We start from the raw sequence: 26,799 nt of genomic DNA, 5'->3' as shown, positions 1-26,799 counted from the left end.
GCGGAACCCACCCTCGACAGTCCAAGAGTTCATCTCAGAGGCGACGACGATTGAGAAGACGCTGGAAATGCGCAACCGCCAGTATAATCGCCGATCGATTCAAGACAGCCCAGCTGTTCATGCCGTCGGCTCCGACGACCTGCGTGAAACGATCCGAGCGATCGTGCCGGAAGAACTGCGCAAGCTATTACCCTTACCACAGCCTGAAGTTGCCTCGATTGCTGACATCGTCCGAGAGGAAATCCAGCAGTCTCTGGGCACCCCCGAGTCAGCGCAGCCGCAGCTGCAAGCAGTGAGCTATGCTGCTGCAGCCCGACGCAACGCCCCCCCCCCTCCTCGCCCACGTCAAGACGCCGCGTCGCCCCAGCAGTTCCGCCGCCAGGCACCACCGCCGCCGCCACTGACGTCATACTGCCCGTCAGCCGGCCAGCTATACACGCCGAGGAAGACCGACGTTTGGCGCGCCCCTGACCACCACCCACTCTGCCACCATTGCGGGGAAGCTGGCCACACTTACCGCCGCTGCCAGTACCGACAGATGGGGCTGCGTGGGTTCGCCATCGACGCGCCGCGTCCACAACGAGGGGAAAGACCACGCGACATCGCCGACTACCTCGCGGGAACACAATGGACGCCCCGACAACCTTCCCGTTCGCCGTCGCCAGGCCGCTACGTCTCCCCCCAACGCCGACCATACACTGGCCCAACGCGAGGCCGGTCACCCAGCCCGTATCCGGAAAACTAAGGGCAGCAACCGATGGAGGTACCGCTGCTGTACGACGAAATACCGAAGATTCTCCGCCGCCGACGAGAACGCCGCAACGAAATCTAAAGAACACGCCGCAAGCCGAACGAAGCCCTGACGTCGAAACTTCACGGCCAGAAGAAGACCTGACGACGCAACGTCGAAGCAGCAGGACAAACCGACATAGCCGTGATCCGACGCCGCGACCAAATCGAAACGATAGGCGACGAACGAGTGACCTCGACGTTCTCATCGACGGCCACAACGTCACCGCTCTCGTCGATACTGGAGCTGACTATTCTGTCATCAGTGGACCTGAAGAAAGTCAAGACCACCTGGGAAGACCACCTGGGAAGTAACGCCGGCAGGAATCTGCACAGCGAGGGTCTCCATCAACAACCGGATTTATCCCGCAAGCTTCGTAGTCCTTCAGCATTGCTTCCGAGATGTCATCCTTGGTATGGACTTCTTAGGTCTTCATGGTGCAGTCATCGACCTCAGATCCAAGTCGATAACACTATCTACAGAAAAAGCATTACCGCGGTACACGCCGCCAGGGAAGCATGCCTTGAATGTGCTGGAAGACCAGGTCACCATTCCCCCTCGCTCCAGCGTCGTCATTTCCGTCGGCACTCAGAAAGTAGTAGACCTGGAAGGCGTCGTTGAAGGCGACCAGCACCAGTTGATTAACCGCGAGATCTGCGTCGCAATAGGAATAGCAGAGTTGCGGGGAGGCAAAGCAACAGTGATGCTCACAAATTTTAGCAACGAGTATAAGCACGTAAACAAAGGCACGACAGTCGCCTACATCGAAGAAATTGTGGCAGCCACCAATGCTTTCGCCATCGCCGCTTCTTCCGAGCCCACACCGACGAACCAAGCTCCTCAACCAGCTTTCGACGTCAATCCTAGCCTTCCGAAGCATAAACAAGAACAGCTCAAAACCCTGCTCTTGAAATACAGGGACTGCTTTTCGTCATCGTCAAGAATCCGCAAGACCCCAGTCGCAAAACATCGCATCATAACAGAGGAAAATGCCAGGCTACTCCGGCAGAGCCCGTACAGAGTTTCGACGCGAGAACGCGAATCCATAAAGAAACAAGTCGACGAAATGCTACGCGACGACATCATCCAGCCGTCGAAGAGTCCATGGGCGTCACCCGTGGTGTTAGTGAAGAAGAAGGACGGAACCCTACGCTTCTGCGTCGATTATCGCCGCCTGAACAAAATCACGAAGAAGGACGTCTACCCTCTCCCACGGATAGACGACACCCTGGATCGACTCTACAACGCGAGGTACGTTTCGTCGATGGACCTCAAGACCGGCTATTGGCAAATCGAAGTCGACGAGAGAGACCGAGAGAAGACTGCCTTTATGACACCAGACGGCCTCTTCGAGTTCAAGGTTATGCCCTTTGGTCTTTGCTCGGCACCTGCGACGTTCCAGCGCGTTATGGACACCGTGCTGGCTGGATTGAAGTGGCAGACTTGCCTTGTGTACTTGGACGACGTCATTGTGTTTGCCTCAAGCTTCGACGAACACCTCCGGCGCCTTGACGTTGTACTACAAGCAATCAAGACCTCTAGCCTCCCCTTGAAGCCTGAAAAGTGCCGCTTTGCATACGAGGAGCTACTGTTTTTCGGTCACGTGATCAGCAAGGGTGGTGTTCGCCCAGACTCGCGGAAAACAGCTGCCATCGCTGCCTTCCCGCCACCCACCGACACGAAAGCCGTGCGCCGTTTTCTCGGCTTGTGCGCCTACTACAGGCGCTTCGTCAAGGAATTTTCACGAATCGCCGAACCGCTGACTCACCTCACGAAGACCGACGTGCCATTCAAGTAGGAAACGGCGCAAATCGAAGCATTTGAAGAACTGAAACGACGCCTTCAGATGCCTCCGATACTAGCGCATTTCGACGAATATGCCGACACGGAAATCCACACCGACGCAAGCAGCGTAGGGCTCGGCACCGTCCTTGTGCAGAAGACTGACGCGCAGGAAAGGGTCATCAGTTATGCTAGCCGGTCGCTATCAAAGGCAGAAACGAACTATTCCACAACAGAAAAGGAGTGCCTAGCGATCATCTGGGCTGCATCCAAGTTTCGCCACTACCTCTACGGCAGGCCCTTCAATGTTGTGAGCGACCACCACACATTGTGTTGGCTAGCTAACTTGAAGGACCCTTCAGGTCGCCTCGCACGGTGGAGCCTACGACATCAAGAGTTTGACATTACCGTCGTGTACAAGTCCGGAAGAAAACACTCCGACGCTGACTGCCTGTCTCGCGCCCCCATCGACCCACCGCCGCAGGACGACAAGGAGGACGACTCCTTCTTGGGAACCATAAGTTCCGACGACTTCGCTGAACGACAGCGAGCGGATCCAGAACTCAAAGGGCCTTGTGGAATACCTCGACGGCAGGACCACCGTTGTTCCGAAGGTATTCACGCGGGGACTGACGTCGTTTTTCTTGCGCAACGGTGTTCTCCTAAAGAAGAACTTCTCACCGCTTCGAGCCAATTGCCTTCTCGTGGTACCCTCGACATTGCGGCCAGAGGTCCTCCAGGCTCTGCACGACGACCCGACGTCTGGACACCTGGGTGTTTCTCGCACGCTAGCAAGAATACAGGAGAAGTACTACTGGCCGCGCCTTTCCGCCGACGTCACTCGTTACGTAAAGACCTGCCGGGACTGTCAGCGACGCAAGACACCGCCCACTAGGCTAGCCGGACTTCTGCAGCCTATCGAGCCACCTCGACGGCCGTTCCAGCAAATCGGGATGGACTTACTGGGGCCGTTCCCGACGTCCAATACCGGAAACAAATGGATCGTCGTAGCTACCGACTACCTCACCCGCTACGCCGAGACAAGGGCCCTGCCCAGAGGCAGTGCCGCCGAGGTAGCGAAGTTCTTCGTTGAGAACATCATCCTGCGTCATGGCGCCCCAGAGGTCCTCATCACCGACAGAGGTACGGCGTTTACTGCTGACCTAACTCAGGCAATATTGAGATACAGCCAAACAAGCCACCGCCGGACCACAGCGCACCACCCACAGACAAATGGCCTCACCGAGCGGCTAAACAAGACCATCGCCGACATGCTGGCCATGTATGTCGACGTCGAACACAAGACGTGGGATGCCATCCTTCCGTATGTGACCTTCGCATACAACACGGCCGTCCAAGAAACGACGGAGAGGACGCCGTACAAGTTGGTCTACGGAAGGAGCCCGGCGACGACGCTCGACGCCATGCTGCCCAACGTCACCGACGAAGAAAACCTCGATGCCGCCGCTTACTTACAACGTGCCGAAGAAGCTCGACAGCTCGCCCGCCTGCGCATCAAGACCCAGCAGCACACCGACAGCCGTCGCTATAATCTTCGACGACGCTTCGTGGAATACCAGCCCAGCGACCGTGTTTGGGTCTGGACGCCGATACACCGACGTGGGCTTAGCGAAAAACTCCTTCGGCGATACTTCGGGCCATACAAGGTTCTTCGACGCCTCGGTGCTCTTGACTACGAGGTCATCCCGGACGACATTACGAACTGCCAACGACGCCGCGCACGACCTGAAGTCGTCCATGTCGTGCGCCTTAAGCTGTTTTTTGTGCGTGTATGCACTTGTTTTTTTTCTCTCTTCTATTTTCTTTCACAAGCATCGGGACGATGCTTTTTCAGAGGGGGGCAATGCCATGCCCACTTCTTGTCTTGTTTTGATGTATTCGGGTTTGACCGGCAGGGACGGTTATCAACGCTCGACGCTGTCCGGGAAGCAGTGTTCGAGAAGCTTCGCGAGTGTAGTAGATCGTTTTGTTAAGATTGCGCACCGCACGCGAATGTTCCAGCTTTGTCTAGAGATAACGCTGCCACCAGCGATATTGCTGGAAAGTTCGATAGAGCCTGTATAAAAGCCGACGCGCTTGACCGCTTGTCAGTTGATCGACGGTCGACTGTCTGTTCGCCGCTATCAGTGTATTGCTGTAGTTTGACTTTCAGTTTCTCGGCCACAAGTTCGGCCAAATAAACAGTTTCATCTGGGACGTGCCAACTGTTGTCTTCGTCGACGTCACGACCACGTGACAATATTGCCAATAATTGTGGGAAGCCAGTTGGGAATAGTAGGGGCAATCAATAAAATTCATTTGTAAATAATCTGCGTATCTCTCCAGCCTGTAATATGACATAAATGACGGAAACGTGCACAGGAAGCTACCCCGCGAATTTTATTGAGACCCATTGATCTCGAAAAATTACCGGAGTTGGCCTTTAGGAGAAAGAACAACCATGACGACCATGTAATGATACTGCGACTTCTATAACGAAGGCACAATTTTTCCCACGCAATTTCAGTGCTTTAAGGGGGCCCTGCATCACTTTTTCAGCATGGTCAGAAAACGCCGCCGATCGGTAGTCGAGGCTCCTGAGAACGTGTGAGCCACACGTTATAGCGCAGCACGCGACCTGGCATTTACAATTAATTCTCAAAGTCAGCTAGCAATCGCTCGCTCTTCTCTCGACAAATGATGCCATTAACCCAAATGACCACGCCAGAAACCTAACGTCCACGGCGAATGCCTGAATTGGGCATCGTGCGCTGCATAGCTACCGCCGCCGCCGCGGGATGCCGCGACGAGCCCGCACGAGGGGCTTTACCCGCACGCAATCGCACAGAAAGTACACAGAAAGTAAGCCACGCGTTCGAAGAAAAAAAAAAAAAGTGCTCAAGGTCATGACGCGCGTTGACGAACGGACGTAGCTTATTGGCCCCTTGTCAGCCCTCTCCCCCTCAGCGTGCTACAAATCCCTGGAACTGCGCTCGTACTTGACGGATTCTAAAAATTTTTGTGGCAGTAGATTGGTGAGGCAATAAACTCCTTTAATTAAGACATTCGATGACTACTTGGAAATGTGTTGCAAGACCCCTTTAAAAACGCGCATTTAATTACTTGACTGAATATTTAGTGTAGAAGTAAGAACAACAACTTGAAACCGAGAACTTTTACTGAGCAAGCGCTTAGGGAAAACAACAACTGAATACCGCTGATTGGTCCTTTTATATCAGGAGCCTGCAGTAAAAGAGAAAATAGCGCGGGTCTTGGTTTATTATCGATTCATACTGGTGCGAGTCACTCCCTTCCCGGTTCATCTTTTTCTCGCTGCCAGGAAACGGGAATGCGTCGAACGATAACATCTGAGTATTTCACTCCCGACTGAAGGCAACAATGGCCCGGCGCACACACGCACACACTGCACAATCACACCAACTTCGATCTCTCGCGGCATCATCAGCTGTACTTGGAGGCGGCGTTCTTCTCCTGCAGAGCGATGTCCATAGAGTCCATAGAATCGCACACCGAATCTTCGTCTTCTTTCTGAGAGCACTGCTCTCCGAGGCGAATGAACGGTGCCTCGAGAAGGAGGTGCACCGGTGCGCTCACTATGATGCACGCCATTACGTTCCAAAGGAGTTCTTGCATCTGAAAGGAAGGAAGAAGGTGACATCGAGTGAAACCGCAGCCATGAACCGCAATCTGCGGTGTGCCTTTCATTTTTGCGCGTGGAAAGACCACAACCGCTGCTGCATTTCTATAGTTTCTTTTATTAAGGCGAAAGCCTTAGATGACTCATCAAACGCGAAAATTGACCGTCGGCGGCGTCAACACGAGTGATGCAAAAAATCATCGTAATTAATGACATCACCATATGACGTCATCATGACGTCACAGGTCGCCGAACTTTGTGACGTCATCACGAGTCACTATGACGTCGCATACCGTGGCATCACATGATGACGTCATCACGTGACATCGCCGCTTTGTCAAAGGCGTGCTGATCACGGCAGTGCAAAACGAGGTGCGGTGCAGAAAGCTTGCACTGCCTCCGATCCTGGAGGCAGAAAGCTTTCGGAGGGGGGGCGGGGGAGGATCACTACATCGACTGAGAAGAAAAAGAAGATGGCTTTCGCCTTCGAGCCATATTAAGTAAATGCATATCAAGGAATCCAGTGAGTTTTTGTCTACTTTTCGAATTATTCCTCTGTATTTTATTGTTATGATATGTATTACTCATATACATTTGTTTTATTTCCATAGTTATAACTAATTACTGAATGGTATTTTCTTGCATTTTTTGTTTTGTTTTTGCAGTTATCAACATGTAAGTTTCTAAGAGGAGGTCCCCTTTCAGCCATGTGCTATGGGACCTTCTTCTTTATATGTACCGCCATGTGTACGTAAATTTTATTGTGAATAAAGATTTGATTGATTGATTCATTGATTGATTGATTTACGCAAGGGGAATCGGATTAACGCGCAGCTTTCGGAAACCGTGTTAACGGTTTGCCATCATATGTCGGACCCGGCGCAGTGGTCTAGTGGTTGTCGGTCCCTTTAAGTAGACGTTTTATTTGCTGCAAGCAACTCTAAAAGCAAGATGCTGTCAGTCGGCTGAACACAGCATCTCACAGAAAACCTTTCTCCAACCTACAAGATCCGGGCTACGCCGTATAAGCGGTCAGACTCTGCGCGTTTTAGGTTCGCCGGCTCCGATCAGTTGTCAAGGCCTTACCGCAAGCTTGACTGTGTAGAAGATCACACCACGCGTCGTTCCGTTGAAGTAGAAGATCAAGAAAGGATGCAGAATGTAGATGACGAAGCACAGCCGGCTGATGGGAAGCCAGCCAGGCCATGTGAGGAACACCCTGATGACTCCTGCAGAAATATGTAAAAAAAGAAAAAAAAAACGGTGAATAAACGTTGGAGTCGTCAATATACTGGCAATTGGCTGGCCAAGGCACAACAACAAACGAAACTTAGTAAGGTTGAAGATTGGGCTAGCTGGTTCGACACGATTGCCAATACAGCAGAAATAAAACACGCACAAGAACAAGAGGACATCTCCAGTTGGCCACCCCTTACTTGGGAAGGGGGAAGCGATATGAAAGAATGAAAGAGGAGAATAGTCTATGACGACACTAAAAAGTCGTTATGACAATGTCAACATCCGATAGAAAAAACAAAAAAACAAACGTTATGTACTGCCAAGTCACAATGTAAGACATTACTGTTGTACAGTTTAACCTTGAAGACCCTGTAAAGAAAGATCGGCTGTTGTATTCGATGGACAGTGCATCGACGTCGAAGCGCAGGGTCGACATACATACTAACGCGCAGTAAAGAGCACGAAGAGACGCGCAGGCATGAAAACGCATAGCGTCGTCCGTACCTCCGCTGCCCCAGGCGCTGACCAGCGCGATGTAGGCGACGGCGATGGAGAAGAGTACTCGGTGGAAGGCGTCGTAGATGGCGTACTCGGTGCCGCCCGGTCTCATGTGACGGCCTTCCTTGTTCCAGAACCAGGGAATGTTGGTGATGGCCACCACGGTCACCAGAGACAGTATCCAGCCGGCGAACGCAGCCCACTGTGAAACGGATAAGATTGCAAGCAATAATTACGTATGTATTGTCGGTTACGACCTCAGAAAAGGCAACGTAAGCTCCGCCTACAGCCACCTCTGTGCCGCCCAAAGAAAATTCGCAGAGATATGCTCTATCCAACTACGTTCGCTCACTTCGGTGACGTCGAGCACATTTGCGTGTTTAACACCGGTGCCACACGGGCACTTTTGATCACGATTAAGACCGATCAGGATCGGTTTTCTTGATCGCGGTCAACAATTGTCGCTGCTGCACGGCGCAAAATTAATCAGGATCGAGTTTGGCACAGAGGCCAGCCAAATCCCGATCAATGAGTCCGATCGCGACGCCCAGATCGCGATCAAAAGTGTGACACCAGTATAAGATAGCTACTCTTGCAATACTTGTAGATATACGTCTATGCCGCTGATTTTAATTTAGGTAGAAAATTTGAGTGTCCCGAGAAATATTGTGCAAGGTCCTGGTACCGCTACTCATTCAAAGGCCATATTCTAGACAGAAACAAAAATTTTATTATCCAATATGCTTAGTGTACTTACATTAGTACAGAAATAATTACATAAGCTTCGAACGGACTCATGTTGGCACAAAAGTGAAGGAAGGGCGTGCTGCTGTTTTGTGGGTGGAACCTAATTGTTTTTTCTTGGGTTGTAACCCACTACACTGTACTTGTGTTACTTCGGACAAATGCCCTATAAGAGCAATAATAACATTCCATCACAAAGAAGAAAATGCGCTACAAAGTCTAATTGGGCGTAACCATCGAAGTGGTTCAGCGTTCTGCGGTACGGTATCGTGGATTCGATTCCCGACTACGGTAACTATAATTACATTTTGCTTGTCTCTAAATACAACAAAACAGTCATGCAGTTAAATTTAGGCGAGCGTCGGAAAACGTCAGGGGCTCAAAAGTTTACCCGGAGCCTTCCACCGTATGGCGTTGCCGATAATTCGTTTGACAAGCCAAGATGGCAAAGGCAGACCTAAACAAAAGGTAAATCAGCGATAACGAGTGATGCAGTGATTGCCTGGAATGCTTATTCTTCAACGTTAAAAAAAAATAAATAGCGCGTAAGATATTCGAGGTTAAGTGATCAAAGTATGTGCTGAATATAAAACATAGTCTCTACTACCGTTGTGGACACCTAGCGGCTCACTGCACGGACTGCGCATGCCAGACATATCTCGATCAAGTCTCCGTCATAGCGAAGGGAAGCGAAGAACTCAAGCGGGAGATAAAAGGAGCCGTAGAGATCGAGAAGGAAGGTAGCACGTGTGTCAGTGCAGTGACAGTGGTTCTGACAAGAAAAGAACTTGCATTTCTCTCTTGCGTGGGAAAAAGCTAGTTCGTGGAAACGACACCAGGAGTCAATCACTGTTAGATACCTGTTGGTGACTGTGCGTATTTTGGTTATTTATTTAGCCGCGCGCATAGAAATTAAATTTCAGTTGTTAGTACAGCGACGTCCTTGTCCGTCTTCTTTTTTGTCCCTCGTTTTAAGTTCCGCTGCTCAAACCAGTGTCAGTTTGCTGTAGCTTTATTCTTTTTTAGCAGCCGCCGTGGTGGTCTAGTGTGGTTAAAGTGCTCGACTGCTGACCCGAACTGTATCGAATACCGGCCGCGGCGACCGCATTTTCAATGGAGGTGAAAATGCTAGAGGCCCGTGTACCTAGATGTAGGTGCGCGTTAAAGAACCCCAGGTGGTCGAAATTCCCGGAGCCCACCATTACGGCGTCCCTCAGAATCATATCGCGGTTTTGGGACGTAAAACCCCAACAGTTATTATTATTCTTTTTCAGCGGCTCACCTTGTTAAGCCCCAGCTTCGGCTTGATGGCGAGGAGGTATCCAACGATCAGTCCGATGCAGAATGGTCCGCCCCGCGTGTAGAAGTTTATTTCAATAGAGTCGTGGTAGGCTTGGCGAGAACTGAAATGGCGTGAAATGACATACGTAAATAAGTAGAAAAAGAAAGACTAACTTTGTTCATTCCTCCAACTGTAAGTAAAGGATATGGAGATATCACTGCAATACTTTCTTTGATACCCGTGATACATCCCGACGGGCTGCTTATTACGGTGCAGTCGATCTCTCAAAGGAAGCTTCACCGCCGAGCTCAGCGGCGCAGTTTTTCACTTGTGATGAACTGAAAAAAATCTAGATTTTGAGGCACATATCCACATTTACTTATGAGAAAGTGCAGATAACTGCGTCTTTTTGTGTCGGACCACCCGCCACTTTAATACCTGTGTCACATGGTGCACTGGTGATCGCGATTAAGCCCAACTGGTATCAAATTCCTCAACATTGATTGGCTACTTTCTGTAGCTCGCGTAAAGGAGCCAATAACGATCAACAAATTCGATCTGGATCAGGTCCGAATGCGATCAAAAGTGACCGTGACACCGGTATAGTATAGTAATGAAACATTAACGCAATGAAGGCCCTTAGGTTAATTTCAAGCATGGCGCGATCGTGGCAGGTGTGTTTTCTTTTGCAGCTCCGTAATAGTTTTTATAGGTGAACGACTCTTCCTTTTGAACAGAGCATCTCATCACAACGTCATGCCGGTCCCAGTATACCGTTACATATGTCGATCGCATTACCCGGGTCTGTACTCTCGGAGCAAAGCCGTCGGTCCCAGGTCGTTGGCGTTGTTTATCGCAAAGGTCGTGACCGAGCAGGCAAAAGTGCATACTCCCAGTGCAGCCATCGCGAACTTGGGCAACCTGCAACGAGAAGCGGGTGTTATTCGTTAACCCAGTCGAGCGCTGTGGACGAGCCCAGCTCGTCAATGCGACACTTTAATACATGCGAAAAACGTGGGCACCCAATAAAGTCAATGTTGCACATGCAAGGCTGAACTGAGCGAAAAAAAAAAAAGTCGCTGTAATATTAATAACACATGCAAAAATGATCCTGTTGCTGAAACTGGAACACGATGCGCTGGCGAACTCAAACATTAGCGTATATTTATCTGTGGTAAAGCGTTCAAGTTAGGACTTTTACGCGAACGCATATACTATAACAGTCATCAATGGACTGAAACCAGGTACAATAGTTTAAATTTGATATGCCGTTTTTCGCAATGTGACAAGACGTAAAGTTTTCAAAAAAAGTAAGCAAACATATGCCGACGCGACTAAATACATGTTGATGACTATTGCATGGAGTAAGTCAGGCATTTTTGTGTTCTGTTAATTGCTTAATTAGGCAAAGCTAATTAACCAACTCCTGGGCAAAAAAATTCTAAATAGGAAGTTGTTGTAATAGGAAGATTAGTTCGCCAAACGTCCGATTAGACGTTTTCGAACTTTCTATCTATTGATTATTAGTGTTTTTCTGCTTTCTGCAGGTGCCCCCGAAATACAACAAAAAATACCACGTGACATGCTTGCGCGGCGTAACTGCAGTGCTCCCTAGCGCTCCACATGCAAACGATATGCTTCTTTTGCGGCGGTTCATGACAGTGATAAGCAGTGGCATCGGTTATCGCTTGTGCTGCTGCAAGCAACAGGTTCATATCGCGGCAACGTTAACTGTGGTTGCAGTGTTCGCTATCGGCGTTTGTAACAATGTAATAAACACTACATATTAACTTCTGTGACTCGTCAAGCTATGGTCAACCATTGCCCAACCCGGAGGAATACGGCGAAAACCGCTTCTTATGATGTCGCACCGGGCGTCAGTGTAGTCGACGTGCCTAGTGAGTCCATGGTCAATCCCGTTGCCAAGGGGGGACATGGAAGATCCTGGGAGCCGCACCCTCCCCCGCCAAATTGTTGATTCCTCAAATAGGTATTTCCCTCAAAATAGATTCTTTCCTCAGATATTCAAGGCCTTCAGCAAGTGCTCCCTCTCACCCACCCCCCACCACCTCGAAAAAAAAAAAAAATCCTCGCTAGGGCCTGCCCATGATACACCCACAACTACTGAAAACGTACAAAGAAGTCGGTCCAACTCGCAACGCTTGACTCAAAGCAATAACAAAAATTAGGTATAGGCCACTAATCGCCTACTGCTTCGCATGACATCGACTCCTAGAATGAGTGGGATTTGCCAAATTTGTTGTACTTCGCGGGCATCCGCAGGAAGCAGAAAAACACTATTATTTAATAAATAGAAAGTTAGAAACCATCTAATCGGACATTTTGGAAACCGATCTACAACTTCCTAATCAGAATTTTTTACCGAGCTTCGTTGCTTTCGAAGTTAGTTAATTAATCTTGCCTAATTAAATAATTAAGCAGAGCAAATAAAAATAATGTGCATAACGTACTCCACGCAATAGTGAAAATATACTTTTGTCGCGTCGTGATAGAGTGCTTCGGCATACTTTTTAAGGCTAGAGTTAGCTGAGGCACCCTATTATAGAGCTGCGTTTGCGCCGTCGGGACGCAGCGTGGAATGATATTAGATGCGAAGTATCTTAAGGCGGAGCTCAATCCGGTGGTGGTGGTGGTGGTGGTGGTGGTGTGCGGCGTGACCACCCTTACTGCGCATGCGCATACCCTCTCCACACACCTCCTCTCCACTCACCCTCTCCCCTTCCCCTCTCCACTTTCCCTCTCCACTTTCCCTCTCCCATACCCATCTCCCCTCCCTCCCCTCTCCCCTTCCCCTCTCCATTTTCCCTCTCCCCTTCCCCTCTCCAATTCCCCTCTCCCCTCTCACATACCCCTCTCTCCTCCCCCTTTCCACTCTTCCTCTGAAACGCGGGCTAGACATGCCAAAATTCTCTCCTGCGCAACGCCGCGATGAGCTCGAGCGCATGCGCATCCCCTCCCCTTCTCCCTCCTGTCCTACGTTGCCCCCCTCTCGCCCGCCTGTCGACCGCGTTCCCCGCTCGCCCTGTGAGAATTAACGGCCAGGCTAGGTGGAAGATACGACGCGCGTAGCGTCCCTCTTCGCGTTCCACGACGCGAGGTCGGTAGCATGCCCAACGAACGCCAACGGAACGCGATCGTGCAAGTGCTCCGGCTTCGCATCGCCTCATGGTCCCCTTTAGCGGGAGATGGTGTAATTTTTTACCAATATTATGACAATTTTTACTCCTCTTGTATTTCAAATCTTTTCTTGCACCACGGCTGTGCTGAGCACTGCACCTTGTACATAAAGTACATTAGCTGTATTTCCTTTAACTTCGGCTTGAGGAAGCGATTCGATTGTGATAAAAACTGATGAAACAATGAGCAAGTCGCTGTGTTGGAGTGCACTTTCGAAACGCAAAAATTTTTGCGTAACTTGAGCAAAAATGAGCAAATATTTTCGTTTGTGAGAGCTCTCTGCCTTTGGAACGGGCACCTTTGTCCATAACTAAATATGCCAGACATCACATTTAGCAGTGCTCTTACGAGCAGCACTATAGTGTAAAACCTTGTGTTGTAAATTCGGGCTACAAAAACTTGGAGGACGCTTGAGCTTCGCCTTCAAGAGAAGAACGCGATAGCGTAATCGGGCCCCGTGCGCATCGCCTTCAACCATGCCGCAAGAAAAGGAACATTTGTGCGCGTAACACTGGCCGTTTCAAACTATCCTAGGAATGGCTACTGCAAGTACAGTTGCGAAACCCGCCATAATTATTCCTTTTAGAAATTGGCGAAGTGCCCATTGCGATGGTCCGTGAGGTGCCACGCACGCCTGCGCAGCTGCACACTTTGTGATGGGCGGGCATGCAGCTTTGAGTCACTCACTCGTTGCGCAATTCACATTTCTTAATGCCTGCCCTTACAAAAATGTGTTTAGACAGTCTATAGACTCTCTACATACATTTTTGTAAGGGTGGTGCGATTCTACGATTCTGCCACGCAATATTACATGCGTTAAGTAGGCTCCTCCCACTACATGAAATTCCTATAGCGTTTTTTAGGGGCGAAGCACCTTATGCGCTCGGGCTGTCGGCGTCTCCTGTCGTCGTAGCCCAGTCACGGTACGGTGTCTCCTGTCGTCTCCCGTCACGGTAAAGCAAGGGGCAAATAAGACGGAGTGTTATTTGTGGCGTTGTCGCACGTGGCGTTGTCTCTCGCCCGCGAGAGACAACGCCACGTGCGCTTCTCCGAGTGCCAAATAAGACGGAAAAGCTTCTGCGCTGGACGCTGTCTGCGACGCTGCCTGTACAATGAGAGGACAGCGTCCTCTCATTGCGATTGACGTATCTATATGGGAAACACCGGTGCTTCGCACCTCCCTAGGTTTCACGTTAGTGGAGCTGTTTTTTTGTTTTTTGTTTTTTTTTACGAAGCAATTTCAAGCATTGGCCTGGCTCCGTGGTAGTACACCTGCTTGCCTACCAGAAGGCTTGGGTTCGATTCTCACTCGGACCGAAGATTTTTTTTATAATTTATTAATTTGCATCTATCTCGTATTTTCGCACACGGACAACGCAGATTTTTCACTCACAACCAACGACGCCGACAGCGAAATTTCTGCGAAAAGAGCTCTTTAACGCTATCGCGTTAACAGTAAAGCTCTATGAGGACTAGTTGGCATGGGGGCTATAGTTCTTGGCAGCGCGAACAGTCATGAAGGGCTACATATAGGGGTGTGTGGATATTCGAAAATTGCGAATATCGAATCGAATAGCGTTGTATTCGATTCGGTACTCCAATCGAATTGTGCATATTAGAAATAGCAAATGTTTTTCGAATAATAAGCACTGGTTGGTTGGGACATGTCTCACAAGCAGTTGAACGTTTTTGTACATACGGGCTTTTGGACGACTGCGGACAATTTTGTCACGCAAGCGCACGGTCCGTGATCCTCCATAAAGCTGTGAGCGCGTGAACTCACGATATATACCTTTCTGCTCTACTGTCAATCCTTTCTATGCTTGTAAATTATGGTGTTGTGCTGAGCGAACGCCCATCAAATGTGTACACATTATTTCATTCAGGAGGTTTCGTAACATGCAATGCTCACCTTATCAGGAGGAATCCCATTGCGATGCTGAAGATTAAAGCTTGAAAGACAAAGGCCAGGAACCATGTGTGCGGCATGCACTGAAAAAACAAAGGTGAAGAAAAAGTCGAATCAAAAGCAAAAAACTATTTTTGTTGCAGTGATTTTTTATCATTCATTTTTTAAAACAATTGGCGTTATCTATTGCATTGGCGTAGGACAGACAAGAGGTGGACAGTAAGAGCAACAGAATGATTACCAAGGGTTACGAAACGCAGTCGAGAAAGGCAGAGAGTTAGATGGAGTGACGAAATTAAGAAGTTCGCAAGGATGAAATGGAATCGGCTCGCACAGGGTAGGGTCAACTTGAGATCATTGGCAGAGGCCGTCGTACTGCGGTGGACATAAATAGGCTGAAAATGACGATAATGATGCACTTATATTGAAATCCTCATGCGCAAGCGTTCAAGAATAGCATTTATTGAAACTGTACTTGCTGCCGCGAACGACGGCCGCATCAAGGTTTCGCAAGAGGTTCGAGTACGAATAAACCACGAAAAGACAACCAGCATGGGCCCTGCCGGTGTGAGCAGTGGCGAGCCCTCCCTGTCATCTCATTATTGCTCCTCCTCACATATATACGTGAATTGTCCGATTTCTTTTTTAATTATTTATTATTTATAAAGCACAATGTCACTTACATGCCCATACTCCATGCAGCCGACCCCACCTTACCTGATCTTTTGTGGGGAAGAAGTTGTTGATGAAGAGCACGTTCCACTGCCAGCTCCTGTGACACTGCGACAAGTACTTTTTGCTTTCGATCTCCCACGTCGGCCCGCTGCCCAGGGTTGGGAACTTGGCATTGATCACTAGTAATAGTAACATATACACTGGCAGCAGCCTGCAAATGGGGGGGGGGGGAGTCAGATAACACATATGGCAAGGTTGTGTCATTGCAGTGAAGATTTAGGCACGATGTTTTCTACTAGACATTTCGGAGTGAAGTGTTTTCAACATTTCTCTTCAACCGTGGTTCGATGGCGCGGGTTCGATTCCTGGCCACAGCGGCCGCCTTTCTATGGGGGCAAAATTCGAAGAACAGCCGTGGGCTTAGATTTCGGTGCACGTTGAAGAACCCCGGGTGGTCGAAATTAATCCGGAGTCCCCCACTAAGGCATGCCTTATAATCATATCGTAGTTTTTGGCCCGTAAAGCCGCAGCAATTATTGTTGTCTTCAACCATGTACGTCTGTACCAATATATGCTACCTCGCAGCCACTGCGATTTTGACAACCGTATACACAGATACGACGGGACTGGATTACTATAGAGCAACTCCTCAGGCAAAACGTGAACACAAGGTGATCGCACGAACACACCCGCATATCACGCACGCACGCACAATCATGTAAAAGCAAAACACGGCATCATATACGTTCTCTTGTGCCTATGTACTGTTTGCACTATTATATGACAATACAAGATCACACAACGACTCTCGCGGCACAATTCAGGGCTGTCTGCCATACTTTTACGTGCCTGTTCCATGATCCTCACTTGCATTTTGTTATGGGGCAACACGTGTTTGTACCCACATCATTATTAAGCCATATTAGCTGAAACATAATAGTGAAGTATATCAGCATCATTCACTCTTTCTATCGCTGTCTCTGGTTTTTGATCTATAGCTGTCAAAAGGCAGCGTGAGCGCACACTTTAGCCCTCTTAAAGTTAATACACTCTGTGATTGTATAGGAATAAAGAGTAGTGACAATGAATTATGGCTCATTTTGGTTATATTATTCACTCCGTAAAAGAAAAAAAGAAAAGAGCCTACCCGACAAAGAAGTACTTGGTGGCTGCGAAGGCGCATCGGAAGTACCTCGCGGCGCTACAGTCTTCTTGGCTTCCACAGCGGCGTACAGCTCGCACTATGTTGTACGATATGGAAATAGCACTGAAAATAAAACAAAACAACACAAAAAAGTTAGAATGAAGCGGAGGCGCACAGTGCGAGAGCTTATTCTAAAAGGTTATATTATGGGATTTGCTATAGAAAAAAAAGTTAATCAGAAGCAGGCTGGGTATGTGATAATCCATCCACTTTTTGTCCGATCGCGCAGAGAATAAAGGCGTAGCCCTTAAGCCGTAGCGATAGTCACGAGGCTGCAATCTAATCTATACGCGATATTACATGGAGTTGCCACTGCCGTGTGCTATAAATCTCGCTCCGCATGTATCATATATATTTTTCTATAGTCTCAGTCCAATTTGCAAGGGCTATTTATCCTGAGAACCAGGGGCGTAGCCATAAATTTTTTTCGGGGGGGGGGGGTCAACCATACTTTATGTATGTTCGCGCGTGCGTTTGATGTGTGCGTGCCTATATACGCAAGCAAAACTGAAAAATTTCGGGGGGGGGGGGGGTTGAACCCCCCAACCCCCCCCTTGGCTACGCCCCTGCTGAGAACGCACTTCGTCTGATCAGCGTTGCTGACCTATAATAGCACGCGGTTGTCAATACGGCTGTCTCGAAAAGGGACGATAGGAACAGCTAGCAACACAATTGCTGATACATACCATAGCAAAAATATGTGTACTGTAACATAATTCGTGAACGGATATTGTTCAAATGAATGTTCGTGGCGATACCAGAAAACTAAATCTACGTGATGTCGAAAGCTGACTGTATATGATGTTCTTGTAGAAGGTATGTGGTCGTCACTAGCATAGATACCCAACGCGCAAAAACGCGGAGCCTCACGAAGTATGCAAAATCCTTCGTAATGATATATATACTCACATGACTGTAGCGATGGCGTCAATTGCCAATGAGTTGTTGATGGCGAACTGAATAGGGGGATCATTCAGGACCTCTCTCAACGACTTCAGGTTACCTGCAAATCATTGCAGCACGCACCGACCATTTGTAACGCATTTGCAGAACCGATGGACAGAAACATCGTCACGCTGGCCATGGCTTTACTTTTGCCATAGTTAGTTACGCTGTCATAACAGAGGAAGTGGTAAGAGTTTCTTGCCCGTTGCTTTAGTGGTCGCTTGCTTCAGAGCGTAACAATAACGAAAATTCAAACTTTTTAGACACGCCTTTGTGCCGGTTCAGAGAACGTAAACGTGCGCACGGACGCCTCACAATGTTGGGAAGACCTTCCAGCAATGCCCGCCCACCACCCTTCTTTCCCCAAAATGTTCTGTCTCCTCCTTCGGCACCTTCATCAAGTCACGTCAGTTTCGTCATTTCATTTCGTCAACTTCTGACTCTTGCGCTGAACATGACACTCTTACGAATTGCCACTCACTCGCAGCTATCTGTCAGCTCTACAGGTGGTGAGAATCACAAGGAAAGTGTTCACCGCTTTTACCTTGCCCTGTTTGGGGAGGAAACTGCAGGAAGGGACATTCGCTATTACCCATCTCAAGCGCGCATAACAACACGCGTTTTGACATTGCTGTGTGAACGGTGGTGAGACGCAGAATAACATGAAATACGTAGGTGTAAGGCGTTTTTCCTCAGTTTTAATAATTTTTTTTTTCACTTCGGAGCTTTTAAGCCGAGCGTTGGTCCGTCCGTCGCGAACAGAAAACTCCGCGCAACGATGACGTCACAGCGCGTTGCCTAGCAACCGGTGGCACAACTGCGCAAAGCTTCGCGCCTGCTTCGCGAGCGCTGACACGGCTCCCCCGAGCTCCTGCCAGCTGCTCCTGCCTGCGCATGCGCCCTGATGTGACCGCGCGCACCCGCGCGTGGCTCCGCCCACACGCCTCGACACTGCGCGCAACTGCTCTGCTCCGGCCAGTCGTGACGACACGATTAGCCGAACCGGGGAAGACGAATTAACGTTGGCCTTGCTCAACATGAGGTCGCTGCACAAAACGTTAACCACGACGAACTGCTGCGGAGGTTCACGTTTATATGCTTTGCCGAGACGTGGAACAGCAGCATGCAGATCGACATTCAAAACTTTGGCATAACCTCGAAACGCCAAGACCACCTAGGTGCCGATCAGCCCCGCTGTGTCTTTAGCCTTACGCCACTAGTGCATGCCACGCCCCGCTTATTTTGAGAGAAAGAGGATAAAAGCACTTAAGACACTGGTCGAAATGCAAAGATGAACGATATATTCGAGCAGCTTTCAATGCTAACGTGCATTCGCATTACCCTCTGTATATTCAAAAAGAATGCGTGGGGGTGACGTACCCGATAGGTTGAAAGGCCTCAGCAGGAGCGTGCTGCCGATGATGATCCAGATGAAGCTCATGGAAGTGATGCCTGCCATGGGCGCGAGCGTCTTGCTGCCACGGCGGCCGTTCATGAGCATGCGGAAGTTGCGGTAGGCCGAGAAGGCGCGCAGCACCTGCACGTAGTGGTTCTCCGCATCTGTGCATGCGCAGCAGAAAGCGAGCCCAGGGTCAGAATGATAAGACTCAATATGGAAGTCTTGCTGCGTGGTTGGTGCTTTGACTGAGGATGTACTAAGGCATGCCGCGTGCAAGAAAAACAAACAAACAAATGATAGACAACATATATATATATCGGAAAGTGGTTGCCAAAATTAAGTGATAGGGGGCACACGTGCTAAGACCTGACGCTTGCATGGTGTAAGACCCTTTTCTAACGCCCGCCACAGAAGGAAAGAATACTCCTTGCACAAACTGTATCGGTGTTCCAGGGAAACGTGAATTTCAAATGAGATATTTCACTGTAGTCAGAAATCTATACCAATGATGGTGAACCGCTTACCTAAGCTGGTATATAACGCTGTTCTACACACAAGCAAGTATTTCCACGAAAAACAATCTACTGGTTAACGTTTACCACTTGCGGTAACACTTGAGGATTTTATTTAGAACATTTTCAGGGCTCTTAGACGTAATACAACTAAAATACGAAAAAATACGAGCTCCCTTCCATGCGCATGCAAAATAATGAATGTTACAAGGCTGCATTTGCTCCATGTACCCCTCCCCCCCCCCCTTCCCCACTCTTTTATTAGGTGGGAGTGGGCACGCCAATAAGTGAACAAACTTCTATTACATCAAGGGCAGGTGAGTACTAAGCCACGGCACTGAGTAACGAGAAGAAAACGACGATCTACAGTTTGCGCTACATGAAACTGCGAGTCAACCAGCAGTCGTCCTGAATTTGCCTTTTATGACAGGTTCCACAGAGTAGTACTCTGTAGCAGGGGCGTAGCCAGGGGGGGTTGGGGCGGTTCAACCCCCCCCCCCCCGAAATTTTTCGATTTTGCTGGCCTATAATACACGCACACATACAAACACACGCACAAACCTACATAAAGTATGGTTGAACCCCCCCCCCCCCCCCCCGAAAAAAAATTTCTGGCTACGCCCCTGCTCTGTAGTATACGTAAGTACTCACTGATTTCGTAAGAATGAGTCTTGACTATTTCCTTTGCGGCGAACTCCCTGTTGACCAGCATGAGGAACATGGCGTCCACTAGTGTTCCCAAGACGACTAGTACGAGCAGAATGCCGATGATGATTCTGTAAAAAAAGCAGCGAAAAGGAAAGTCTTAAGGAGGTAATAATAACAAATATATCCCTCCCAGCTATCGAAGGCATTACGAACATAGACCGCATGCATTTTGGGACTTGAGGACGCTTGAGCTTTGCCTTCAAGAGTAGAACGCGATAGCGTTATCGGGCCTTGTTAATATCGTCTTCTCATTCGCTTGCCAGGTTTCTCTTCTCAGTGGACACCTCAACCGTGCCGCGAGGTAAGCAAGGTCTGCGCGAGTCACATTAGCCGCTTGAAACTATCCTTGAATGCATGCCTACTGCAAATGCAGTTGTGAAGTGCCCATTACGCCATAATTCATCCCATTAGTTACGAATCAGCGAAGTACCCACTACGCGTCCGTAAGGCAGTGCACGCAGCTCCATAATTTGTTGATGCTGTTGCTGATGATGATCACTGATGCCTCAGCCCTTTGTAATTGTTGGGCCTTCAAACCACACACCCGTTGCGCAATTCAGAAGGCGTGACGCCTCGTGCAATTCTACCCTTCTGCCACGCCACATAACATGTGTTAACGGGTCTCCTCTACTACATGATGCCTGTGCAGAGAAGTTTCAAGCACTGGCGTACCTGTGTAGTAAGACACCTGAATGCGACGCACAAGGCCTGGTTTCGATTCCCACTAGAGCCGAAGATTTTTATTTAATTGTATTTATCTCGATTTTTCGCTGACAACCGCCGACACCGGCACCGGTATTTCTGCGACACAGGCCCTTAACAATATCGCGTTAAAACATGGTAATATTCACTGGCGAAGCATCACGAAGGTTGCGAAAATGAGAATTTGCGCGAGAATAGCCACTACAAATATTGCTTAACAAGATTTCTAATTATAATTCCGTAATTGTTAACATCAAACCTTTTCATATTTCTATAACTGAAGTCTTTAGCCTGTAGAATTCAAAGCATAACGTTTTGCTGTAAGCTCCGTGCCTCGAACGCCCTATGTGATTCGAATATGGACAGCTTACAAGTTTAGAAATGTTAACAAGCTTTATTACAGCGGAAAAGAACGCCGTAAACGGAAATGCTGACTGGAAGAGTGGCGGATTTCGGTGGAAGTCTTGAGCCCGGATTTATCGAAATTTGTACGTTCCGCCACAGCCATCGGTATTCGAGCAGACAAATTCTATCGTACATTAACATTAAGCAATTGCTATGACGTCGCCCTCGGAAACAATTGAGATGAGGCATTCCGATCTCAAGGCTATAGGGAACGGCCTTATCGTGCGCTTTCTAATCTCAGAGAGCGGGCTGTTCGGACAGTATGTGTCGCCTTTAGGAGCACTTCTTACGCGCGTATTACCCGCTACGCCGCTACGGTGGTCTAGTGATTACGCTGCTCGACTGCTGACCCGAAGGTCGCAGGATCGAATGCGGCCGAATTTCGATGGAAGCGAAATGTTAGGGACTAGTGTACTGATATTTAGGGGCACGTTGGAGAACATCAGATGGCCATAAATTTCTGGAGCCCTCCACTACGGCGTCCCTCATAATCATGTCACGGTTTCGGGACGTGATTATGACGTGAGGGGCGCTTAAGAAAAGAAAGAAGAAAAAAAGCACCACAGTACGCAAATTTTGTGCTGAGCGAATGTGAAGCAGTGTACTTACGATGCCGCGAGCAAGGTAGACGACTGCTCATGTGTACTGAGCTTCTCCTTCGTCACGCATCCTGCTAATTCAATGCCCATCTTCACATCCGGTGCTTTCATGCCCAGTTGCGAAACGTAATAGAGAACTGAAACGAAGAGAAATATATGTTATTGCGAATGAAACACAATGGGGAAAAGTCATTTCAACTTAGTTATGCGCGTATTTAATGGGGTTGGGGGAGTTGGAGCGAAAGTGTTGAGATACGAACCCGCGAGAAACATTCGAGGGCAATGACCCGCTAAGCGACCCGCTGGCGACGCAAGATGTATGCATGATAATGCATAAACAAACACCGCGTCATGCCAGTAGCGATAAGAGACACTCAGTAAGGAAAAACTTTCAGAATTTGGCCTCTTTGCGTGTAGGCGCGACGCACGATCGGTCCGTAGTCTTCTGTGCGCGCGGATTAGTCCCAAAGTGCTCTTTGTATCCACATTCTGGTCAATTTTATGAATGCCAGGCGAAGCTTGAACAACACATTCTTGCCCGGCATGATGTAATGATTCTCGTCATTCGATTCCACTCAACTATCGTACACCCATTCGTATACGTAGTTAAAGGTGATTCAGAGTGCTTTTGTTTGTAGAAACTGTTCGTCCCCCCCCCCCTTTTTTTTTCTTACAGGCCGGCCGCGACTCGTTAGTAATCACGTACACTACAACGATTGACTGGTACGCGATCCTGTGCATGCTTCATGCAAAGTACCACGAATATCAATGAGAAATTCTGCGTTTCTTCTTTTTTTTTAAATGCGAATGCATTTCTTAGTCGGGCTATGTCAGGCGTCCGGCGTTGTCCGCGCGCCTCTCCGCTTTCACTCCCTCTCGCATAGCAACAGCTGCGGGCGCGCGCGCTTATCCTCGCCCCTAGCAACCGGAGCAGGTAGTGCGGGCGGAGTAGCGGAGAGTGAGTGGAGAGGAGGAGCGCGCTCTGGCGTGTGAGGGCGCTCGCATCGCGGGAGCTCGGCGGAGCTCCCGCGTGTGTGGAGAGAGTGCAGGAGAGGGTAGGTGCACTGCTTCGCCGCTCCTTCTCTGGCCGTTCTCTCTCTCTCCTCCCTGCGCCACCGCCTCAATGCAGTGCGTTTGAAACGCGTTTGTAGCGTTTGTGCTGCCTTGGCACAGCCTGAAAACAGCGCGTTCTAAACGCGTTTGTGCTGCATTGAAGGCGGTGGCAACATCCCTGAGGTGATTACGAACGCACGTAGGCAGCGTTCGTTGAAGGAGGCGCCCAAAAGGGAGACACTTGAGCGCGTCGATGTGTCCAGCTTTACGCCATTAAAATTACTACGCCATGTACTCTCGGCGCAAGAAATGCATTCGAATTTCCTCACGATTCCCTTCGGGGAGGTGGGGACATTTTTTTCCTTTTATTAACAGAGCACCTACCTCCAGCTCCGATGGCCCTGATTGCTTTCTCAGTGCACGCCGACGGGAGGCAGAGTCCCAGAAAGCCAGGAAATTCCTCCATCAGCTCTCCGACGTCCTTGAGATCACCTTTCTGCGAGAGAAAAGGAGTTGTGCACTCCCGCTCAATAATCTGCGAAAGCCTTCCATGTGTGGGGCTACAAGGCAATGATGTTTGGATATTTGTTCGTTAAACTTTCAGTACCGAAGAGAATTGCGGTCAGAATGAAGGTGCGAACAAGGAAGAAAGAACGCAGGAAAGATAACCAGAACAGCTTCTGGTTGGCTATCATACGCTAGGAAAAGGAGAAAGGGAAATAAAAAGAAGTTAGAGGAAATGGGATATGTGCGGTGAATTCGCGTACGCGTGCGGGTTACATCAATTGACTTAGTCAAAGGCATTTACCACTGATTTGTTGGCCACCGAGAGAGATGGCGACGATGCTCGAGTACTTGCTCTTAAAGCAGCCGATCGCCCAGTTAAAGGCGATTGTCTTGCTGATTCGAACCGAGGGTACACTGCCAGAAAAGTCAGTCTCTTATGCATTTAACTAAGACAACTGGAAGGCGAAAGCCATTTTGTTTTTTTTTTCTTATCAGTCGAATGTATTTTTTAGAAAGCATGAGGATACGTCAAGGCTCCTCCTCAGTTTTTTCGTTCCTTCATGGCGATATTGGGATGAGGACGCTGTTGTGGCGACTACTGTATGATGGTCAAGAAATGAGGACAATGGAACGAAGACTGGAATGGCCACTACATGTGATGACGACTGCGTAACGACGAGATGATGTGTCGGCGTGACGACGATGGAGACGGCGAAATGCATAATACCGAGTAATAATGGAGGAGTGATTGTAATTTGATAAAGACGATGAAATCGCAACAACCGTGTGTTTGCCTTAGAGCTGATGTCAGAGCTTATGAACAACACTTACAGCCTGGAGCCGTCTTGTTTTGAACTAGATGCACCTGGAACGCTTTGCATATGAGGCCTGTACTGGCTAATCATTCAATCCCATTCTCAGATGATAGATGGTAAGGGAAACGTATAGGAGGATAACCTAAACAAAAGGTCAGGTTCACCGTACCCTACACTGAAGAAAGATGGAAGTTGAGTAGACGTAAAGAGAGCACACAGACACACGGTGTCAACCGGTCACCACCACTGCAAACAATCGCAGCACATTAGCACGCCCAGCACAATGAACGCCACTTCAGGCCAAAGTCGTTCGTGCGAATTTCCCTTTAACCTCTCTTTTATGATATGACAAAAGATGTTGGTACGCAAATATGGCACCAGCTTCTACACATCCATTGTATTCCTGACACCAGCCATGGTAGCTTAGCGCAAAAGGTATCACGCTGCTAAACTCGAGGGTGCGGGTTCGACTCCCGGCCACGGTGGACGCATATCGATGGGGGCGAAATGCAAAGAATACCCGCGTACTTTGATATAGGTGCACGTTAAAGAGCCCCAGGCGGTCGAAATTAATCCGGAGTCCCCCAGTGAAATAGAAAATATTATTCTTATTATTACTATTATTACTGTTATATTCCTGGCATCGTGTAACAAACAACCGTATCACGCACTAGTCAAATTAGTGTCACGACATTGCGGAAACAAAACAGCGTTACATATAACATACAGTTTCTTTGTAAGAAACAGTTTAGAATAACATCTCTCTTGTATTCCTGACATCGTGAAACAAGCGGTTTTCTTTATCACGTGTTGGTTAGTCATGACATTATGCAAAGAAAACCACCTTGCACATAACTGTTACCTTTGTACAACCGCTGGTGACTGCCGACGATTTATTACACACAAGGAGGAATAAACAATTTCTAGATAAGTAAGCACAGGCTATAGCTTTCGACGCTTGAGTCGAGCTCGTGCAAAAGCGCTCGTGCATTCGCGCGCGCACATCATCGTTGTCTTCCAACGCGACATATCAATAACATACAGTTTCTTTATTACGTACAATTTAAATAACACCAATAATTGAAAAAGAAACTCTAAATGCGAATAATAATGTGAAACCAAGAAAATCTCAAATCATTGGATGACGCATATACAAGATAATGTCGCGTTATAAAATCCTAGTGAAATTACCTCAGGACATAACATTCCCTAGCGACATTTCCCAACATTCACTCTACGCAGAAGACGAAGAATAGAAGAAGATATGCTCGCCAGAGGAACATCATCATCATCATCAGTGGCGCTTATTAAAAAAAGAAAAAACCAGGCTTTTATTATTATTATTTCTATTCGGGATAACGATTAAAGTGTCTGATCTGAATGTATGCAAAACAATTATTGCACTCTTTCCTTTTTACGTACGTCTTTCTTTGTTTGTTTCTTTTTTTTTTTCATCAGTATTCAATACTCAAAATACCTAAAAAGAATCATAAGATCAATTCTTGGCCAATCCCCCAGAGTGGGTGTGAGCCATATGGCAGAGGTTACAACAACAACTGGCGCCGTCGCTCTCGTTCCGGTTGAGGGCGTGAACTTGCGCGAGCAGTGGCTTCTCATTCCAGTGAACATTGCGGTCCTGGAATTCAGGCTGGCTATTCTCTGCGTCCAGCGAGCGCCGGTGGCCGTGCTTTGTAGCTGCTCCGTAGCCGCGACGCTCGATGTGCCAGTGGCTGCCATCTCCTGGGACGTTTTCACGATCAGCGACAGCGGCGCGGCCTCTCAGTACCCGGGAACGAGTCTCTTCGTCGCCGTATCTGCCTTCGACGCCCTGCCCGCCATCAAGGTACCGCGGAGGCATCGCATCCCAAGAGTCTCCTGGGGAATAGCTCTGTCCAGTGGACCGCAGGCACTGCTCAGGACGTTCCTGGCGGGCACCATGGGCAATCGACGGCTGGCATCTCACGGTGACATGGGGCGCGAGCGATGCAAGAGTCACTCTCGAACGGGTCCCTTCGGCGCCGTATTGGCCGATGACTCCCTGCCTACCATCAAAGCACCAGTCAGGATTCGCACCGAAAGCGTCGCCTGCAGCATCAGTGTGACCGATGTGCCGGAGGCAGCGCTCAAGACGTCCGTTTTAGGCCCAGTGTGCAACCTACGGCTGGCAGCTCCCAG

The 26,799-nt window shown here is 48.8% G+C and overlaps 1 protein-coding gene across 1 annotated transcript in view; it reads right to left on the bottom strand.

The window, feature by feature from the left end:
• Positions 1 to 5,732: 5,732 nt before the first annotated feature.
• The window catches only part of LOC119391765 (nose resistant to fluoxetine protein 6), a 66,058-nt gene continuing 44,991 nt past the window's right edge, over positions 5,733 to 26,799 (bottom strand). Inside the window, exons 4-16 of the mRNA XM_037659417.2 lie at positions 23,687 to 23,798; positions 22,260 to 22,386; positions 20,487 to 20,611; positions 19,305 to 19,484; positions 17,889 to 17,982; positions 16,923 to 17,042; positions 15,818 to 15,986; positions 15,104 to 15,183; positions 10,792 to 10,914; positions 9,994 to 10,114; positions 7,974 to 8,169; positions 7,317 to 7,459; positions 5,733 to 6,226 (exon numbers count right to left, since the gene is read on the bottom strand). Coding sequence (XP_037515345.1) covers positions 6,035 to 6,226; positions 7,317 to 7,459; positions 7,974 to 8,169; positions 9,994 to 10,114; positions 10,792 to 10,914; positions 15,104 to 15,183; positions 15,818 to 15,986; positions 16,923 to 17,042; positions 17,889 to 17,982; positions 19,305 to 19,484; positions 20,487 to 20,611; positions 22,260 to 22,386; positions 23,687 to 23,798 — 1,782 coding nt within the window. The 3' untranslated portion in view covers positions 5,733 to 6,034. The remainder of the gene's footprint in view (positions 6,227 to 7,316; positions 7,460 to 7,973; positions 8,170 to 9,993; positions 10,115 to 10,791; positions 10,915 to 15,103; positions 15,184 to 15,817; positions 15,987 to 16,922; positions 17,043 to 17,888; positions 17,983 to 19,304; positions 19,485 to 20,486; positions 20,612 to 22,259; positions 22,387 to 23,686; positions 23,799 to 26,799) is intronic.

The sequence above is a fragment of the Rhipicephalus sanguineus genome, chromosome 1, assembly GCF_013339695.2.
Source record: "Rhipicephalus sanguineus isolate Rsan-2018 chromosome 1, BIME_Rsan_1.4, whole genome shotgun sequence".
NCBI classification, from domain to species: domain Eukaryota; kingdom Metazoa; phylum Arthropoda; class Arachnida; order Ixodida; family Ixodidae; genus Rhipicephalus; species Rhipicephalus sanguineus.
The sequence above is the reverse complement of the archived record's forward strand: the minus strand, read 5'-3'. Positions and strand labels throughout refer to the sequence as shown.